Source organism: Zosterops lateralis, assembly GCF_965231275.1.
Source record: "Zosterops lateralis genome assembly, chromosome: 16".
NCBI lineage: Eukaryota > Metazoa > Chordata > Aves > Passeriformes > Zosteropidae > Zosterops > Zosterops lateralis.
The window spans coordinates 6,130,046-6,151,385 of NC_139776.1; the positions used below are offsets into that span (position 1 = coordinate 6,130,046).

General features: G+C 41.7%; 1 protein-coding gene across 2 annotated transcripts; it reads right to left on the reverse strand.

Moving 5' to 3' along the window:
• Positions 1 to 636: 636 nt before the first annotated feature.
• On the reverse strand, positions 637 to 14,461 carry YTHDF1 (YTH N6-methyladenosine RNA binding protein F1). 2 transcript variants are annotated; one of them, XM_083873119.1, is made up of 5 exons: positions 14,352 to 14,461; positions 13,939 to 13,963; positions 12,398 to 12,477; positions 7,040 to 8,566; positions 637 to 1,154 (listed from the first exon to the last, which is right to left on the reverse strand). In XM_083873119.1, the coding sequence occupies exons 1-5, from the start codon at positions 14,376 to 14,378 to the stop codon at positions 1,128 to 1,130; spliced, it is 1,686 nt and encodes a 561-aa protein (XP_083729245.1). In that variant the 5' UTR covers positions 14,379 to 14,461; the 3' UTR covers positions 637 to 1,127. The 2 variants fall into 2 exon arrangements, with proteins under 2 accessions (XP_083729245.1, XP_083729244.1); XM_083873118.1 differs by having other exon boundaries at positions 6,963 to 8,566.
• Positions 14,462 to 21,340: the final 6,879 nt, after the last annotated feature.

A 21,340-nucleotide genomic window follows, 5' to 3' on the forward strand; every position in this document is an offset into this window, starting at 1 on the left:
ACAGGTTTTTTTACTCATCCAACAGAAAAAAAAAATTAGACATACACACTGTCAATTTTAAACATCTGAGGCATAATCCATCATATTATCCGTACTATTAGTTCCTACGTTAAAGCTCAGCATTATTGGTATAAAAACTTTAAATGGCGTTAGGATTTTGGGGAGGGGTTGGGAGAGAGTAATGAAGGGAAGGATTAAAAATGATCTGCAATTAACTAATAACACCTGAAAGCTGAAACAGGTTTAAACACATTGTTTAAAACCCCTGCAATGTCGATAGCATCACATTATTATTTAATTAAGCTACAAAAACCGTAAAGCAGAATTATGGCTGAGAGAAAGCGTCTCGCTCACCCTCGGCAGGATATGGAATAACAGATGCACACTGAAGCACTGGTTAACAGAATGTGAAAGGGAAATATTTTCCAGAGAAACAATTCCACTGACAATTTGATTTTCTACTAGACAGAAAAAACCAACATGGCGCATCAGCAGTTTGAAAAGAGTAATTGTACAGATAAATAAAGAGGCAGAGCAGCTGCACAAAGTGATCAGAAATTTAGGGGTCTTTTAATTTTAAAATTCTGAAGTGCAGTATCTTAGGAGGTTGGTTTTTTTCTTCTTTTTTTTTAATGAGAAAAAAAAAAAATCAATGCATGGTTTCTTACTTCTGCCATGAAGAAAAAGGGATTGGGAGGAGGATAAAGGAAGATTTGTCATGTATTCTCCATAATCTCTATATCTGGCTAGGAACATAATTCGTGCCAAAATAAAGTCTTTGGGAAGCACTGACACTTTAGTATGCTCATGTATAGGTCCACATTAGGTTAATATAACTGTTTATCAACTTAAAAAAATAAAAACAGACACACCTTTATTAATGATCTCTACAGAATTTTACATAGAAAAAAGATACAAATTAATGCAGATCCACTTGGGCAAAAATAAACTACAATGTACTTAAAGATGCAACAACTTAATTTCCCCTGCACGAGAAGATATATTGGAGCTGAAAGCTTTAGTTTGTCCTGATGCCAGGATACAGCACCAGTTATACTTAATTTTGTTTCTCATAGTCGAATTTAATATCAGTTCTAGTATATATATCAAACTGTATATGTTTATTCTTATTGTTTGTTTCGATTCTGACGTTCCTGCAAAGAGAAAAAAGTTAAGATTTTAGTCAAAGGAACAAGCAAAAAGTTTTTAGTAGTTAAACAGTAACACTAATGTGATCCCAGATAATTATACACTTAAAACAATGCTGCTATATTTTATAAATATATCCTTTATACCCAACAAACCCAAGGACTTGATAACAACGTTTTTAAGTGCAGCCTCAAGTGGAACATCTGGATGAATACCTGCAGTCACTTCAAACCAAGGTCACAGAGAAAGGTATGAAATATCAAAACTCCTAAGGAGAAACAGGATCTGCAATATTGTACTTTCTGCATTATTTTAGCTACTGCAGTAGTAGCACAACCAATACACGAGCAGAAAGCAGATGGCAGATTAGTGAACTGGTCTAATTTTGAAGCACTCAAATGACTTTGGAGTTTAGTCACATTCAGTAAAAGCAGAAATTTCAACTGTCGAGAAATTCTGTCCCTAACTCTTCCTATTGGTTCAACTACTCTGGGAAATACTTGGGGGTAAGAGATAAAAACAATATTAGGTAGAAGGAATTTTGTGCTTCTACATAGTCAGATCAAACCCAGCACAGTTGGACTGAACAACCCAAGCATGCCCCAAAGTGCCCCAGCACAGCAGCTGGGAGGGTCTTTGAGCCTTTTACCAAAGTTTCTGCTAATCACAAATCCTGAAGGCAGCTAAAAGTCACCTAAGGGATAGAGCCTGCAGGTGAGCTCCCCACCATGACCCTGTGCTCTCCCACAGCCCCCTGAGCAGTGCCCAGCACAACAGGGAACTTCTTCACTCAGGGTTTCAGGAGCCCCACAAGTGCAGGACAGGAGGACAGCACCAGCTGCTGTGTCTGTCCTGGGCATCCTCCAGCTAAGGCACCACTGCACACTCAACAGAAAGGGCTCAGCCCCCCATCTTTGCTGCTCACAGTGGAGAACTGCCATGGAAAGACTCAACTCTGTACTTAAAGGCACCAAAATGACACCAAATCTATTCCAAAGGAAACTGTGAACTAGCCCAAGCACCATCAACAGCCAACTCCTGAACTAACACCTTCAGATTTTGTTTTGCGGGCACATCCTGTATAAAGTTCATCTCAGAATTGTTTCTGTGGTGATGTAAAGCTTAGTTGCAAATATATCAACCATTTTAAATGTAACAGACTGCATTTGCTGCTTCAGCTGGTCACAGCATAAAAATCAGAAGAGATTTTTCAAAACTGAATATACTGATTTCTGCCTCCAGACAAAATATTAGTATTTGAATTTTCATAATAAAATTAAGTCAACAAAGTTCAGAATGAATTATTAATCTATAATTTAAGACAGAAGTAAGAGATAGCAAAGTTGTTTCACCAAATCAACAAAACAAGCTGTGTAAAGTGATAGGATTTATTATAATCTATATTCCTCCTGTCTTTTAACTCTCAACTATGATGAATTATCAATGAAAGCCATTTTTTAATGGCAGAGTGTCAGAACATTACATGTTGTTCTTAATAAAAAGTGCTTATGTCTGCCTGACCTTTCAAAGAAAAGGTGGTTACAAAGTATCTAGAACTGAATCATATGAACTTCATTTTCAGGCTTCCAAAAAAAGTAATTGTTTCATCCTATTTCCTACTTCCATTTCCAAGGTGGCAAATCCCCTTAATAGTCCCTTTAATGTTCATGAGCCCAACTCTTTCCTATTGCCACCTCATGTAACTTATTTTCAGTTTTCTGTGTAATCATCCACTGACCTCCCTAATCCCATTTTATTTAGCAATGGAAGCTTTCCATTCTCATGGACTAGCCCCACGTAAAAAGAGGCAGGCTATCACCTGAGACTCCCACAGGAGGTGCTCATGGCATTCAGAAACTCAGCTCAGACTCTGTAATTCTGTAAAAAACGCTCTTTACTGAGCAAGTTCCCAAGCAGTTCTTCCTACCTTGCTTTTTGCTTTCTCTCTTGGGGGCTAATCTGAGTCTTCCTCTTTACAAATGTCTGAAACCACATAAACTGATGCAACAATTCTTCGTGCTCTCGAGCATGGCTGCTTTCTAGAAGCTCTAACTCTCAAATTCTCTTCCTTATTGCTACTTAGCACTACTGCAAGGAAGAACAAACAGTTTTTTTAAGCAGCTAAGAAAGCTGTGCTCATTTTGGTTCTGAAGATCCGGAGCCTTCAGTTTCTCTTCTCCAGTGGAATACTCTTGATATCTCACAGGAGAGCTCCAGCTGCACACTGCTCCTTCAGGACACTAATCTGTATGGTCTTCAGACACAGGGAAAGTAGGTTTCCACAAAACTTGCAGAGATTTCCATCTTGAAGACACTCATCCCTGTCAAACTTCTTTTCTCTTCACCTCAGGCTAAAGTAGCTTCAATTTTCCTACTAAACTTGGTTAAAGTCAGTGGGATCAAAGCATTCATCTTCAGACACAAATATATATATATATATATATATATTAATCCCAACATGGTATTAATCTTAAAATGTGTTTTTTAACTAGAGCTTTGGAGGAAGGACAATATTCCTTTTAAGTTCTGTGATTGTGTTCACAGAAAGCTCCTCACTTAGAGGAAGCACACAGTGCTAGGAGAAAATGAGTATTTCCAGGTGCCAACACGCACCAGGCAATGCTTTTCAGTATTTAATCACCTAAAGCAGAACTGGCAATCCTGGTGATTCGGGAGCTTTCTGAGACTCTGCAGCTCTGCCAACACAACACCAAGGTGCAGAGCTGAGTGCCTTGCCCAGATCAGAGGTGACAGCACAGCCCAGTACAGGAACTGGGACCATCTGCTTTGGTGCAGATCTGGGGGCACGAGCTGCTCACAGCTCATCTGTCACCTGTAAAGTACCAAGATCTGCAACAAGTTTGTCTTTACAAGCTTTTAAGCTTTGGAAGACAACTTTGTTAAGGCTCTGATGTCATGCTTTTACGGAATATTAATAACTAGTACCACATTACGCTCTATTTTCTTTTTTAAAAGAAGCTCTCTCACACGTCACAACTTTTTACAGTTTTCAGAGCATGAGTTCTGATGACAGAAGTAGCTCTTTAAGGGCACTGAAGCAGCTCTGTAAGTGACTGAAAAAGGCTGTGAGGGTCAGGTGAGAATTCATGGCACTCAGTGTTTTGCTATTTCATTCCAGACCCCAATACCCTCCTATTACTCCCCTCCCAGGTTCTGGGTCACCAGACTGAGTTTAAGTATTCCCATGTGACAATTCAAAAGCTGGACTTATACCCCAGCATGACCAAATCCTCTCTCAATTCTGGAGGGATACCTTTTGTCAGCAATGCTGCAAAGAGATGAATCTGTGCCACCTGAAAGGATTTCATCCAGCATTGTACCTGCCAAAGCCTCACCAGATGACACTGAGGCTCCTACATCAGTTCAACTCAGCAGCACAAGCTGGAGCTGGCTCTGCACACAGCAGCCATGGAAATGCTGGTTAGCAACAAACTGGAACCATCTAAAGAGCTTGCCCTGCACAGATTACATTATTAGTCTCTACTAAATATTTGCATATAAATGAAATTGTATCATTTAAGCTCTCTACGTACAGCTTTTTAAGAATTGTGTCCCTTTGTAATCACAACAGCAGTGAAATGGAAGTACAAAATTACAACGATTTTACAGCTAAACAAGAATATTATGAGTTAAACCCAGCAATCTGAAAACCAATTAAGGCACACACATATACAAACAACTATCTGAGAATGTCAATTAGGTCATAAGATACTTTAACTGGCAATAAGATTCTTCAAAAATTACTGTCATAGGAAGATTAACTTTGTTAATAGGAAAGTTTGAATTTCAATAGCACAAACTTCTTAACAAGAACTTTAGGTGTGTATATATCCTGTAAAAAACCAAACTCTTCTAGTAATCAGCTGGACTTCTAAAATTCATTTTGTCAAGGAAGGGGAAAAATAGTGACTTTCCAGGCAAGTTTTATAGAGTACAACCTAACAAGCAGCATCTTATTTTTCATTCCTTCATTGCTGCTCTGCTTTAGCTCTCTAGCACTATTATCTTCCTCAGTGCACTTTGGTGTCCCATTTTCTAAGCTATTCAGAGGAATCTAAGAAACATTAAATTAGACTTCATAGTTCATTTTGTGAATGTGTAATACAGCTCTGCTTTAAATGAGGAAGGAAAATCATTATTTTGAAAAACTGATCCTGTTATAAATAAAGCAGACCTGGGTAAGAATATTTTTGAGCAGATAGTGGGAATTAATTGTGTTTATTAAATCAACCCAAAATGAGATCAGCTCAACAGTCAAACACCAGCCCTCTGAGATCCTACAAAGCACAGGAATTCTGGTGTTTGTGCAACCACTGGGATCTTGCTCAGGCCAGGGAGTTATCTGTGCAAGAGTAGATCTGTTATTACTTTCCCTGTGCTCTCACTTGTGGAACACCCACAGTTCTCCCCTCCAGCCTTGGCAGCAGAGCACAGGGAGACAGAATTAAAATCCCAAAGCAATCACACCCCACTACACCACAAACACTGGACAGAGGAACCCACGCTGCCTCACTTTGCCAAGACTCTCCTACATGAGGGAACACCTCTCTAAGTCACAGGCTGCATTAAATATTGAATTACTGATTACCTACTGAAGGAAGGAAGTGTTCAAGTAAAGCCCTCTAGGTTTTACTTTGTGGGACCCCACAGGGAGTACACAAGAAAAACTTGCAATTTTAAGCTGTCCTTCCCTGCTGTGCTGAGGTCAGCTATGCACATCTATCATGGCCAGGAAAAGTTCAGTCACAAAGTTTTAAAGACACTGAACTCCTTTTCTCACATAATTTAAAGGTAAAATCTATGAAGACAGTTTGAAGCAAGTTTTATCTACACTTTTAAATGGCAATAAAAACTTTAAAATGGCAGTTTTAGAATTTAAGCTGCAGGAACATGCATTAAGTCTTTACTTTAAAAACATCTTAAAACAAGTGTTTAAAACAAGCTACCTTAAACTAAACCAGCCTGTCAAACAAATGCTGTATTTGCAATGCTATACAAGAAAGGTCTAGGAAACACTATCAACACCAAATTTAAGTGTTACTTCAGTAGCAACTACACATCCTGACATCTGTTATTTTGTCAGGTCATTATTTCTAGACTGCCTAATTAGAGAAAGGCATTTTTGAAACTGAGGCCGTGGGATGGAGAGGACAGAGATCCCTTGTGATAGACTTAGGGCCATGAAAGGGTGTGGAAAGTTTTACTACACTCTCCCAGTTACTGCCCAGACTTCTCTCACTACATCTTCACTCAAAACTTCAAGAATTAGTAGACAGATTAAACCTGGGAACTGAAAACCTTTATTTATCCAAATAATACATGTGACTTCAGCAGCATAAATGCACTCTTTCTAGCACTATTCCAGCAATATTATGCAACTCTTTCTTTTCCAGAGAGATAAACTGAATAAACAAAATCAGGTTTCTTATTCTTAAAGGTGATGTACAAATTTCAAATACCAATACAGGTATCAATTTTGATAGCCCAGTTGCAGTCAAACAGTGTTAAAACACCTCATATTTAAGGCAAAAAAACTTAAGTGACAATCACTGACAGAACCCAATTCTGAAACAGAAACTATTTACTATTAACCATTTTAAGATAAAAAAATAAATCAAACTCCAATAAACTGGACATAAAGTCCTTTACCCGTATTACTGCTTAGCTTTCTGCTTTGAAACTCATTGACTTGTGAAACTTCCACAGAGAAATAAGCATCAGCTTTGTGTTGTTAAACACACAAGAAACCATAAAGTTGAGACGTACTAAAAGCATTTTGAATTCCTACTTACATTTTTTCCACCATAGCAGCCTTCACATTTCATTTTCCCCATATCTGTGTATAAAATAAATTTTTTAATAAGTTTACCTTCCGCACCACCTCCTCCTCTTCCTGGCGCTTTTCATAATGAGAAAAGTCATCAAAGATGGAGGTCGTGTGCTTGTAAGTAGCAATAATTTTAAGCACTTGTTTTGCTTTTTCTAAGGGCACCTCCTGTGTGTCACGGGAGTTTGTAACGGGTTTGTTGTCATTGTTCTCCAGCCTGATGTGTCTCAGTTGGTTGTTGGGCACATCCTTCACAAAGATCCACTTGACATCAAATTTCCCCTTCCACTTGTCCTGAGACCAGACACCTGCACTGGTGCCGTAGTCCACAGGTGATTTCATCTCTGCTACTCCACAGAAGTGTCCACTGCCATTGACACTGAACAGCAGGTACACGGGGCCCTTGCTGTTCATGGAGCGGAAAGCGCTGTCCAGGCGTTTGTTGCCGTGCTCCGTACTACACCAAATAGAATATTTAATGGAACGATGAATATCATCCTCGGAATAGCTCTTTATTATGAACACGCGTCCATTTTTAAGGTTCCATTCGAAATCTTTAGGGTTATAGCTGTGAGCAGCTTTCAGTTTTTCAAGGACAGGATGGGACTCACCGCTGGGAACGGGGTTGGGCTGGGTGCTGCCAGCCGAGTTGGTGTCGTTCCCAGTTCCCCCACTTTGGCCAAAAGCTGCGTTTCTGTTGCGAGGAGCTACCCAGCGGTTCTGGGGCGGCTGCTGAGGGGTCTGGTACTGTGGCTGAGTCAATGGAGGAGGCTGAGCTGGAACAGGCTGAACAATTGGTTGCTGTGGCTGTGGAACAGACTGAGGAGAAGGTATCTGTTGGGGGGCAGGAACTTTCGCCACAGGACCCTTATTGTCCCAAGTACCTATGTCCATATTATGCTTTATAGGGGGAGGAGGCAACGCTCCTCCGATTACAGGTCCAGATTTTGTTTTCATTTTAGGCTGTGGTTTTGCAGGCTTGCTGGCAATAGCAGCCCAAGAGGTTGGTTTAGATACTGGCAAGTTTACATTAGATCCACCATTCCCAGAGAGGGCACCTGTCATCCCGGCACTGTTAACAACAGAACCTACTGTTTTCACTGCAGAGGTTGTAACATCTCCACCAATCTTAAGTCCAACCATTCCCTGCTCAATACTGTTCATTCCAGGAGCTTTATTTAACGTGTCATTATGAAATCCTGTTTGTCCATCCACAATGGTACCCCCCAGGGAACTGGGTGGGTAGCTGTAACTGCTCCCATATGCTGAGCTTTGTGTCTGCTGTCCTTGGGATCCACTTGTTCCCCAAGCTGAGAAGGCAGGATTTTCAGGGAAAAAGTTAAACCGGTGTTGATAGATATTATTTCCCAGACCCCCAGGCTGTCCAAAAACGGCATCGTGCATAAAGTGATGATCCCCATTACTGAGCTGTCCATAGGTGGTGAGATAAGGGATAGGAGGATCTCCTCCTGTAGACCATGGTGCTTCACTGAGAGAATAGGGGAACCCAATAGATGGTGGATAATAACTGGACAGATAAGGATCAGTCATTGATGGATAGCTACTGTTCTGTTAAAGAGAAAAAACAGTCACCAGATAAATAAACCCTTCATTTATAAATAGCCACAACACCAAACAGAAAAGAACAGTAGAGACAAGGTAATGTAATTTCTAACGACAGATCTTAGTTCACGCTCCAAGAAGGATTCAGGGCTAAAATGAAGTATCTGGGCATTTATAATATCCCACGACTAGGGGCTCACATTGAGGTTAGTACTTGAAATTTTGAAACCATGTAATCTGACACTACTAAGGTTATTTAGTAGCCAACACCCCAAATTATCGCAAGGAACATATCAAACTATATTTTGTAGCTCACAGAACCAAGGATATTTAGCTACATGGAAGAAGCTTTCGACTAAATTACCTTAATATGACAGTACATCTAACCTACTGTTACAACCCTCATTATGGAGTTGTTTTGAGGTGCCTACAGTCTCCAATAAAAACTCCACACCTCAAGCAGTAGAACATGCACAGGCTGCTTCTGACACACATGCCAAGTTTGCCACAGGTAAGAGATACAAACTGACATTACAGGGCCTGGTGCACCAGAGACATCCAGGCCAAGATGGCACAGGCCATCCAAACTCTTGGAGAAAGAGCTCCTTTCCTGCCTTCTGCATAAGTCTTTTCCTCCCTCAGTGTAGTAAAGTTACAACTGTGCAGGAGTGTCCTTCCAAACAGGACATATCACCCACTCATGAAATAAGAGAACAAACATTTATGAACCAGCAGACCCCCTCTGAAATTTCCTCCCCTTCAGCTGTTTCTTAGACCAAGCTGAGAAGCTTTTCCTCTCTAACACTCTCTAACACTTTGCTGGCACCTGATTTTGAAGCATTCCATATGATTGTTACATTCAGCAACGCAAAAGAACAAAGCCAGGATGTTCTAAAGTGGGTTTTATTCCTCTTCAAATCAACTTGAAGCACATATATTGGAGACTTTCCAAAGTGACACTCCAGCAGTAATTACCAGAGAGGGGGTGGGAAGGTCAACATCTCCTGTTAATGAGTCAAACAGCAGCTCGCCTTTCCTTACTCATAAAGACTATTTTAAGAAGAGGAACTCTTCTTTCAAACTGCTAGATTTCAAACTTGAAAAGAAAAATGTAAAAAGAAAAAAATCTGCAAAATCAGGAGATTTGCACCAGAACTGCAGCCATTTTCCTCAAAATCTGATTATTTCTCAGCTTTCTAAAAAAAAAAAAAAAACACCACTCCTCCTTGCTGCAGATAAGCCTAATATCCAACTCATACAGAATCATTTTTGCTGCTCATTTTTCAATGATCTCTTTTCCATGACACCCCAAAGCCAGAGTAATTCAATACCCTTATGTTTCATACACAGAATTATACCACAATATCCCTCCAAGCCTTCCATACAGTACTACAAACACTTCAGAGACTGAAACAGCCTAAATCCAATGTTATTGATTCAAAAGAAATGATCTCTGCCACTGTTCAAGCTGCCTTTATTTACACACAAATTCTATCACTAACAAGAGGTACAGAAATCATCTTCCTGTGAGATGATCCTCTAACATACATTGAATTTTCTGTGCCTCCCAAGCTAATGTAATCAATATTTACCATAAAAGCCCCACTTTCTTCTGAAAGACTTTGACACTGTTGAGTGTTACATTTTAAAGTGTTAATTTAAGAAAAAAATAAAAACAAATGCAGATGAAAGAGAGGAGATATAAGCAGTTCTCTGAGATACTCATGCTCATATTCTGTAAGTTTAGATTTTAAGACCAAAAAAGAGTAAACCTGGAGAAAAGCAAGTATTTTGTCTCAGAAATATTTAGGCTAAAGGATTTTAGACAATTCCTGCAGCTGTCATCTCTTCACACAGCCTGTAAAATCTCCTCAAGGATTTTAAGAAGATTAAAGGAAAGTTTCAGCATCCATCCTTACCAAACATTCCATCTATTTTGACTGGCTTTATGCCAGAGTGTGTAAAAGAAACCCTGACAGAAGTTCTTCCCTGCAACAGCAGAACAGTTTATTTCAATAAACTTATCCTTGACCTTTCTGCACCCTTCTGTATCTTTTTTTTTTAATTAAAAAGCCCCAAACAAAACCAACTCAACCATTCTGTCAATTAGGAAAGAATCTCTTTTCCCCCAAAATATGCTACTTGCTGGTGGTTCCCTGTTCCATAGGAATAATCTCTTGGTTCTGAATGCCTTTACAGGAGGATGATTTCTTGCTGAGTGTAAATCTGTATACAAAGAGTCTACTTGACTCAGTTCCCTCTGCTCTTTAAAATACTTTTAATACAATATCACTAACCTACATTTGATTTTTGATGTCAAATATATTATTGTGTCATCTGAGGCTTAAATTTTTAAAGTTTTTTTTTTTAAAGATCCAGTTGGTTTCAAATCTTTTTTTTAAAGTCATTTATACTTTACAGTAGTTTTCAACGGCTGAATAAATCTGACTGGATAACTGGATAATAAGGCTTTGTTCAGCAACGTGGTTGTCTTCAGTACAAACTCTCACAGTCCTAATTAATGCTACTGTCACTTTCCACTTAAAATTGTAAGAGGACCTACACAATTGTTTCTTGTGCCATGCCAATTTTTCACTGCAGCATAAATAAATTGGTCAATGGAGCTACACTTTCATAAAGAAAACTTTTATTATAATTATGAGAATTCTAACAGCCGTAGCAATTTTTCTATTTAATCCTAATGACTGGGCTTGTTGACAGCAAAGACAGATTTCCTAGAATAAAACTATAGTAGATGGGTCCATTTTTCCTATGTGAACATTCAATGTATTTCACAGTTTAGTTTTAAGTAATTAAAAATTACATACACATGTGATGAAGCACAATTTTTAAAAATCAGAGGGACATGAAAACCTCAATCTCTTTTATAATTAATTTTGCATTAAAAATTAAGACTTTTTTTTTGCCTACAGAAGCTTTGCTACCTTCCACAGCATGTTAACTCTAAAAGAAGGAATGCCTCCCATTAAATTAAGTCTGGAGAACATGTCTGTGCTGCAAGCAAACTCAGTGATGTCATCAATATTAACACTGGCATCTGACAGCTTCAGGCTGAATTATAAATTTCCTTTTAAAAATGTAACATTTAACCTTCCCATCATGTACCTCTGGTAAGTGTTTCTCTCTGAAATGGTGTTTCATACTTGTGAATGAAAACTTTTTGCTTCTCCAGTTTCTATATCTCTTGCTCCCTTTGAAGATTTGAATGTGAAGTCAAAAGTTACTTCAGAGTACACTTTCAATTATAATGTGTTTTAGTCATGGATGTTGATCTCATGTACATTACAGTAAATGTAATATAAACTTAAGTAACATTTTAATTCTTCAAATGTATCAGAAGACATGAAAGAACAACATTTGCTGAAGTGCAAAAAATGGGACAACTCTGCAAAGTACCTAGAGAGCATCCAACCCAAATCTCACCTACATTAATTTCTATGATTCTATAAATAACAGAAATCAGGAGAGGCCAAAGGCAGAATTTTCAGACTCCCACAAGCATTTCATCTATCAAAGACCTGTAAGATCAGTCTGTGACAGTCCAGCCACACCAATAACCTGCAAGGGGAGGAGGAATCAGCTCCAGCTCCTTGGAGCATCAACTTCATTTTCATTTGTGGCCATCTGGAGGTGCAGAGTAATATTAGCTTTGGGAACACAAATGCTGGTTGTATCACCAAGTAACACAATATGCTGTCATTTCTTTTTCCATTTCTATTTAAGGCATTTGCTCCCTCCACACAATCCTATGAATGGAGTGCCAACAGCATGCCTAAGGAAAAAAAAAACCAACAACTAAGTTAAAAATACACTAACCTGATTTGACTGCCCGGAAAGGTAAGGTTCAAAATCGTTGTCATGAACTGTGTCCTTCTGATGTAATGAACCATTTTGTACTAGAAAAAAAGGGTTACAGCACATTAAAACACCAGCAGCAGCATTGCAGGAGTGATGTTCCACCCTACGCTACTTTAGGAAAAGCCATATTTCTTCTGCAAACCAGGAAGACTCATAAAAAGACCAAGGGATGACATTTCCCATCCCCCAGATAGTTTCTCTTTATATTACTGCTTATAAAACAAAGTTGGAGTAAATTTAAAAAAAAAAAAAAAAGGAATTAAAAATTCTACAGCTGAGTGTGAGTAAACAACTCATGTGAATTAACTCCAAACAAAAAAATCATTATTGAGAACAATTTTGTGAAAAAAGATTGGGAAACAACATCTATTGTTCTGGCTCATAATTAGAACACACAAACTCACAGTTCTCCCAGCATGTGTTATTCACTGCTTAAACTGGCTAAAATAAGATGAGGTGAGGTTACATTTAATTATGAAATGAAGACTGCTAAGTGCTTTGGTATCCTGATATTTTCAGGAAAAGTTAAATCTCAACGTTCTCATCTGTAAAATAAAGATACCTGCCATAAAGTCCTACTTCAGCATAAAAGAATGTCTGATAAGCATCCAAAACCCATTACTGAATGATATACAAACCCAAAATGGCTATTAGGTCCCTTACAATAATTTCCTGTTTGCTTTAAATTTGAAAAAAACAAGGTCAAATACACGGTGTGATAGTTGCTGTATTTACCTATTTCACAGAACAGCTGAACTAAATACAACACTACACCAAATAAAGTGTTTAGCAAACAAGTTTGGGGATTTAGCAGAATATTTCTGCAAAGTTTGCCAAGGTTAGTAAAGGTAAAAGAGTTTTTACAAACACAGGGAATGTGTTTCTTCAACTAGAAGGAGCTGGATTTTCAAGGCAGGTTAAAACACATTAAAAAGCATTTCTGAGTTGGATATTATTACTTACTAAGTCTTAATACACTTGTTAGCAATCACAGTAAGAATGAAGGTATTTTTTTGGCTTTAAGTTTAATTTCAAATGAAGCAGGAGAGTTATAAAAATGCCCATTATCTCATGAGAAGTCAACTATCTTTTAAATTCCCTAAACTATTAAGTTTATGGGCTTAAGCAAATATCTCATCCAACAGCAGAGCAACAACAAAACTGCACTAACAGAGCGTGCAAAAGCAGGTAAAAATACATATATTGTACAGGGATATCTTTGTGACTTAATGCTGCTTCATCTCAAATGAGGAGAATTATTTAGTTCCATCACAGAGTCCTTCCCACTGCAAACCCAGCAGCTTTAGGTGGGATGCAGGCAAGCTCGGATGAATGGCAGCCGATGTTATTTTTGAAACAAAGCACACATTCCCTCACTCACAGGTTATTTTCCATACAGAGTAACAGCGATACAGTCCTGCTCACCTACGGGTACCTGTGTAACTGATCTGCTACAGTAACAATTTAAGCTGTGACCAGATCACAGCGCGATTTCTCACCTTTATTATCCTGTCCTTTCGGTCTCTGGGAAGCCACAGCACGTGATTACAGAGAAAAAAAAAAAGGAAATAAAAAAAAGTTAATTTTAGAAAAACGCTTTTATTATCACACGCACTGCAAACTCCACAGGTTCTGAGGGCGGTGAAGAGACATAAAAATAGCCAGCAGCATCGCAAGGTTTGTTTGGACCGGGCTTGGAGCAGCGTGTTCCACGTATCACTCGGCACCGGCCTTCCCGAGAAATGGCCCCGGCTCGGCGGAGGAGGCGGGAACGTGCAGTGCCCGCGGGGGAAGTTGAGGAGAACGATGGAGGGCTAAAGCAGCCAAAGGGGGAGAAGAAAAGCCTCGCGGGGCCTACCAGCCGCAGGCCCGGGAATCCCCCCGCCCACGGGCCGCCTCGCCGCTCACTTACCTGAGGGTCAACGCTTGTGGCAGACATAATTCATGCACAGGGCCGCCGTGGTTCAGCAGAGAGCGCCGGGGGACGAGGCAGGGCCGCTCGGCGCGGCGCGGAGCTCCGGGGCCTGGCGGAGGGGCGGCGGCGGCGCCTCCTCTCCCCTCAGGCGGCGGCCGGGCGGGGAAGGGGCCGGGGCCGAGGGGGAGGGAAAGGGGCCGCCTGGCGCCTCTTCGGGGCTCCTCTTGAAGGAACGGCGGTGCGGGCGGCGGTGGCGCGGCTGGGCCGTGGCGCTGCCGGTGCCGGAGGCGGCCCGGTCTCTCACATGCCCGCGGGCCGGGCCTGGGGCCGCAGCGAGCGGGGCAGCGGCGGCCGCCGACTCCAATGGCGGCGGGCGCCGGGCTGCGGTGACGTCAGCGCCGAGCGCGCGCGGGGCGCGCCGGGAGTGCACGGGGCGGGGAGCGGGGGAAAGGCGCGCGGGGCGGCGGCGCCTGGTGCGCATGCGCGGGAGCGCTGAAGGGGGGCGAGGGGGCGCATGGCGGGCGCGGGGGGCATGGCGGGCATGGCAAGCTTTCTGCCCGCCACAGCTCTGTTCTCTGCCCTCCGCCCGCCTACAGCGCTGCCCCTCCACCCGCCACGGCGCTGCCCCTCCGCCCGCCGCGGCGCTGTCCCGCCGCCCGACACAGGGCTGCCCGGCCTGCGGAACAGGAGGCTGAGGGCACAGACCGTCGCTGAGTGCGACATCCTCGGGAGGAAAGGGTTCTTCGCCCAGAGGGTGGTCGGGCACTGGGACGGGCTCCCCACCTGGTTGCTCAGGATGTGTGTGGAAAATGGCACATGGAGGGGTTCTTGGGTGTCCTGTGCAGCGCCAAGAGTTGGACTCGATCCTTGTGTGTCTCTTTCAGCTCAGGATGTTCTCAGATTCTGTCCTTTCTCCATTCCTCTCTCAGCCTTTGTGAGGAGTCCTGGCCCGCAGGCTCGGCTGTGCGGGTTCACAGGATCACTGAATCAGTGAGACAGGATCACTGAATCAGTGAGACACAACCACTGAGCTTCCCGAGTTGGAAGGGGCCCAGGATCACCGGATGGCTTAGTTTGGAAAAGACCTCTGAGATCAAGTCCAAGCTCTGACCCAGCACCCCAGTCAGCTACATCATGGCACTGAGTGCCACAGCCACTGCACCACCTCCCCAGGGCCACCCATTCCAATGTCTAATCACTTTTTCTGTGAAGGAATTCCTCTTAATGTCCAGCCTAAACTTCTCCAGGTGCAGCTTAAGACTGTCATCTCCTATTGACAGCAAGGACCATCAAAGACCAACTCCTGTCCTGGCACATGATGCCCCCAACAATCCCACCATGTGTCAGGGCACTGTCCACATCTCCTGGAGCTCCTCTCCTCAGGCTCCATCACTTTCCTGGGGAGTCAGGAATCTGAACTGTTCCAGTTCCCCCAAGAGCTTTGGGAGCCCCATTTCCCCTCACACCAGCCCATGGTTGCCTTGGCTGGGATGCCCTGGCAGAGGATCACAGCCAGTCTGGCCACTGCCAGCAGCCGCCCTCAATATGGGTTTTTATCAGATTCTTTTTTTTCTGCCTTCCAGCTATTTTGCAGAACCTGGATGGAATTTGGGCCACTTAGGTAAATTTTTGTTGATTTCATCAGTGCCACAGTCTATGTCCCGCAATTTACGAAGTCTTGTAACATCTCCATGCTAAATTTTGGTGGTAGATGTGGCAAATTCTGGTCCTTGTGAAATACACTAAACAACACAATCATGTTTCCTTTAAATGCAGTTAAAACCAGAGACTTCTCTGTGTTCACATGTTTGGAAACTGCTAGTTTGAGTTTGTACTTACCATTCTAATAAAATATCTGAAACGAGGAGTCCACTTTTGTACTTTTTCTGATCAGACATCCAGAGATAAGGAAGAAAGAGTGGTGCTTTAATCCTCAGCACCTGGACATGCTTTGCATTCTCTGTTTGAATTAGGTAGCAAGAAATAATTGGTATTTTCCTAGATTCCCAGAATGATTTGGGTTGGAAAACACCTCAGAGATCATCTTGTTCCAATCCCAGCCGTGGGCAGGGACACCTCCCACTATTCCAGGTTTCTCCAAGCCTTGTCCAACCTGGCCTGCTCCAATTCTCTTTGCCTTTGGTGTAATTATGGAGCAAGTCAGTAAATCCCTGCTGTGGGCAATCCCTGAGCGAGATGGGAAGTCTGTCCAAAGAACAGAGGTTCAAAACACAGGACAAGAAAAAGTGATCAGTGTGGCTGGAGAGAGGAACATGTGTGGAAGGAGAAGGGAAAGGCTGGATGCCTGGGTGATGGGCACTGCTCCGAAGTCCATGTGATTGTGTATGTTCACATCTCGATATAGAAACGATGTGACTATGAATCATCCTCGCCAGGAGAGCATGTGGGCAGAATGTTAGAGCTCTCTCTGCTTCAGCATCCCAGTGTACAGGGGGCTGCTCTTGGGCTGTACCTGTTCAATTAGACTCAATGGCAGCATGTCACATATATACATGCATGTACACATCTAAGTCTTGATGGGAATATTTTTTTTCTGTCACATTTGGAAAATCCAAATTTTTTTTCTTCCCGGTGATGCTAAGAATGATCTTGTCTATCTGTTGAGAAGTGCACAGTCTTTTAGAAATAAAACCAGTAAGATGAAAAGTCTCAGTGGAAGGATATGGATAAGAAAATAGTAATCTTTTTATATATATTATATAACTTAGGATACTCTTGGAGTATAACACTGTAGCCCGGGGGAAACACGGGGTTTGAGTTTGTCTTAGTTGAATGAAAGGTGTTCTTCTAGTTTAAGAAAAAGTTGCACTTACCTTTTTCTTCCGTGGCTAACACTCTCTGAAATCTCAAGAGAGTTCATGTGTAAGCTGTGACATACTTTTGTTGGTGTTTTTATTATTCGTTTTTAATTTAGGTTTTACAGGAATTTTATGTAGCCCTCTCTGTTATAAGCATGGAAGAAAATCAAATATTTCCATAATGTAATCATCTCCCTCCTGCACCTTACACCCCTGAGGAATGTTCCTAAACCAAGGATCCAGCATCCACTTCCATCATTTTAGGGTGAAAAATAAAAGCAGACACAGAGAGAAATTGTATCTGTTCTCCTCTCCTGTTTCTCATGTCACTGACACATTGTTTGTGAAAACATGAGGAGGGAAATCATATGCAAAGAGTGTGGCCTGTGAACAGATCCCATCTGACATCAGCATCACACATGCTGTTCCCTGCAAGACAACTTCCTTGGAAAGCTGTGGCAAGGAGCTCAACGGAGCAACAACTGAGCACAGGGGCTCTCCCCTGCCTCCCTCTTGATCTTCATCCTTGGCAACTCCTTCTTGCTGCTGTCGTGGGGTTTCCATTCAATTGTAAGGTCAGTCTGTCTTTGGTTATTTTGTCGTGCGTTTTTCCCTTCAGCTCTTTGCAGTGACTTCAGGTTGCTCTGTTGTCTTTTCTTCCTCGTCTTTCAATCTTGCTATTGATTATTGATGCAGGGACAAAATAAACTCATTCCAAGCCAATTTGCATGGAGAAAAGCAGGTGATTGTAGTGTGAATAGCTCAAGAATAGATCTTTCTGCCTGTTGCCCAAGCAATATTCAGGCAGTCAGGCACATTCTCTGCAATAAAAACAGTCCAAACTATAACAGGATTTAATTGGAAAATCAGATGCTCTATGATCCTCGATGGCTGATTTTGTGCCAATTATAAAGTAGGATGAGCTCTGTTAGAATCACAATATTGTGTGATTCACACAATACCTGACAAATCCTTCTTTACAGGTGAGTTAATGGCTGAATGGTGGACACGTGGCCACAATCAGTAAGGATCTCTTCTGAGGAGCTGTTCATTTTATATGTGAATAATTTAGAGTTGCAATGCCACTCAGTTTATGTGAGGCTCCAGGTCTGTTTCTGTTCCTCCTGGCTCAGAGTAGGTAAAGGGAATAGAGCCCAAATGTGAGGCTCCTCTATGTCAGGATCAGAAGGAATTGGGAAATGATCAAAGTCAGTCAGAGGGAGAGGAAGAAGCACAATCCCAGGTGCTACTTAGAAGGAAAAAAACAAGGGAATATAATTTATATTTTCCATACTCACTGTGGGAATGTACTTATCCCTACAGTTCTCAAGTTTTAATTTTTATTCCCAAACCCTGTGCTGCTGCTCAGGCCTCTAAACACTCTGTGTGCTTTTTGGATCATTGGATTGTTGATCTGCTGAAAAGTGAAAATAGTTCATTCAATTTGCAGGAGCAGTGAAATTTTACAGATTTTTTCAAGTATTCAGAATGTTATGGCAAACAAAAAAAAAAAAAAGACAACAAGTAGTGGATGGGGTTCGGGGTTGTTCTTTATTTCACTTTTTCCCCACATGATTATTGGGTTTGTTGGCGAGGGCAAGAAGGGCTAGAAAACTAAATGAAGAGAAAAAATGACCCTTAAAACAGAAACTCGCATTTTTTGGCCCCAATAGACATTTAGAAAAATAAAAGCTATTTTCTACAAACACTTTCCTTTGAAAAAGAAATGAACAGTGGTCAACCCACTCTTCAATAGCAGAAATATATTTTTATAATAGGCTGGACACTGAAACCCTGAAGTTTTTTAGATTTTAAGGCCAGTTCCTCTACTGATTTTTTGACTATCTGCTGTGCTTTGCAGATTTTCCTTTTCATATGTACTGTGTTCTGTTCTGTGGGCTGGGATATTAATAGGATTTGATTTGAAGCACTTTCATGAATCACGTTGCAAGCTACATTTAGCTATTCCTAACTATTACAATACCCAAAGTTTTGAGGCAATCAAATGCCATGGTAGTGGGGGCCAGGGGAAAGAATTAGGGCAGGACATGAAAAGATTTGAATCCCTAGGAAATCACTTCACACAACAGGTATTTGTTACACACCTGTGCATTAGTTCTAGCAGTCTCTATGTGTATGTGCACTTTTTACAAGAGCACACAGTGATAAAATAAGGAAGAAGTGATTTAAACTAAAAGAGGAGAGGTTTAGGTTTGATATTAGGAGGAAGTTCTTTACTCAGATGGTGGTGAGGGCCTGGCACAGGGTGCCCAGAGTAGCTGTCCCGTCCCTGGACAGTGTCCAAGGCCAGGCTGGATGGGGCTTGGAGCAACCTATGGAAGGTGTCTCTGCCCATGGCAGGAATTGCAATGAGATGAACTTTAAGGTCCCTTCCAACCCAAACCATTCTGGGATTCTGTGATTTAGTTCATAGCAACATTTTCCAGGCTTGTTATGGGAAAAGAAAAACTTGAGCTGCATGAAACAGCAAAGTGAGACTTTTGAGCTTTGCCCTGCCCTGAGGAAATGGCTTTGTGTTTGTCCCAGGGGCGAGCAGTCACTTTTCAATGCATCTTGTCGCTATTCACTGAGTTGGATCCTGTTTCCTGTCCGCAGTGGATTTGTTTTATGGATGCTGTGGAGCTCTGTGTGTGTTTTGATCCCTCAGGGCTGCTCTGGGAGGCAGCTGAGCAGATGGGCTCCCTCCTGGGTGTTCCTGTGGCAGGAGCTCCCCAGGGAGCAGCAGTGCAGGTGCTGTGCTGAGCTGCAGGACCAGACCAGCAGCTCCTTCAGTGGGGAGGAAGGGGGAGGACAACACGGAGGGAAGAGGCAGCCAGAAGAGGAAAAGAGAGGCCCTAAATGGAGAAACAGCAGCAGTCATCTGCGTCTAGGGCTTTAGGTGTAATGATTTTGTCTACTCTGCTTCAGGCTGCAAAGCAGTTATATCACAGGGTCTGAATGTTTCATTCTGCAAAATGGATCCACATCCTAATATAGTGGCTGCTCAGTGACACCTGCGCAAGTGGGAATGGGAACTATGCCATAAATTTGCTTGGTACCCAGTTTCTATGCATCAGCTGCAGTGGCAAGGTGTGGTGTCTCCTTTTGTGTTCCAGCCTCTTTGTTTCTTCACCAATGCCAGCTGATACCTTTTTTCTCTCCTGTTATAAAAGCCTCTTTCTTCGGTAAACTCTTAATTTATTGATGAAAGCACAATGGTCTTCCTTGAACTAAGCCACACAGAGCAGCTTCAGCCCCTTACAGCTGTGTGGCACCTCCAGAGTAAAGATGCTGAATTCTGCTGGAGTTTTTCCAGGGGCTCCAGTCACTTCAGTGCTTTCAAGCTCTTCATTATGCTGTCTCCAGATATACTCTGGCCCTTGTATTTATTGATTGTTTTCCTTCCGAATCAGGTTGATAATAGCAAGCAGATTTTTGATTGATTATGTTTATATTGCTTTCTTCATTGAGTGTTTCCAATCACTGTCTAGTGATGGCACTGTTGATCACTATCACTGATCTGTCCTGGGCTCCTGATTGAGGTTTACTGATTCCCACATTTGTTTATCACTAGCTCATGACACTCCTCATTTTAAGAAGCATTCAGAAGTTCAGTAGGACATCTTAATGCTCTGAAAAGAAACTGAAAGTGTATGACTTGCTAAAAAAGATCAGTTTAAGCTGCATACAACAGATTATATATGTTATTTGCTTTCCACATTTTGGTGTGCTAAAATAAAACTCTATCATTTATACATGGTGACTTGTTTTTACTTGCTCTCAGCACCACACTTGGTGTCATTTCATCTTCTTCTGCTACAGTCACCTCACTGGTCCTCCTCAGCTTTCCTCTGTTGGTGAAATGTTCTCCCCAAAACCACATGAGCATATCCCCACAGATAATCAACCTTAAACCTGTCCTGAAGTTTTTATGATGGAAGAATGTTATTTATATAAGCGAAAAAACATAACCATTGCCAGAAATAGACCAATGTTGTCAATTAACTTAAAAGCTGCTTTTGTGCTCCTCTGAAATTTCTACAGCTTTTTCCTCTTTAACAATCAGGCTGGGGCTTCCCCTAAAACAGGTGGAATTGTGCACTCCTTTGAGAAGCCAGGTTGTTATAAGCAGTAGAAGATGAGGTCATTGCTTGTAAAATGCTTCAT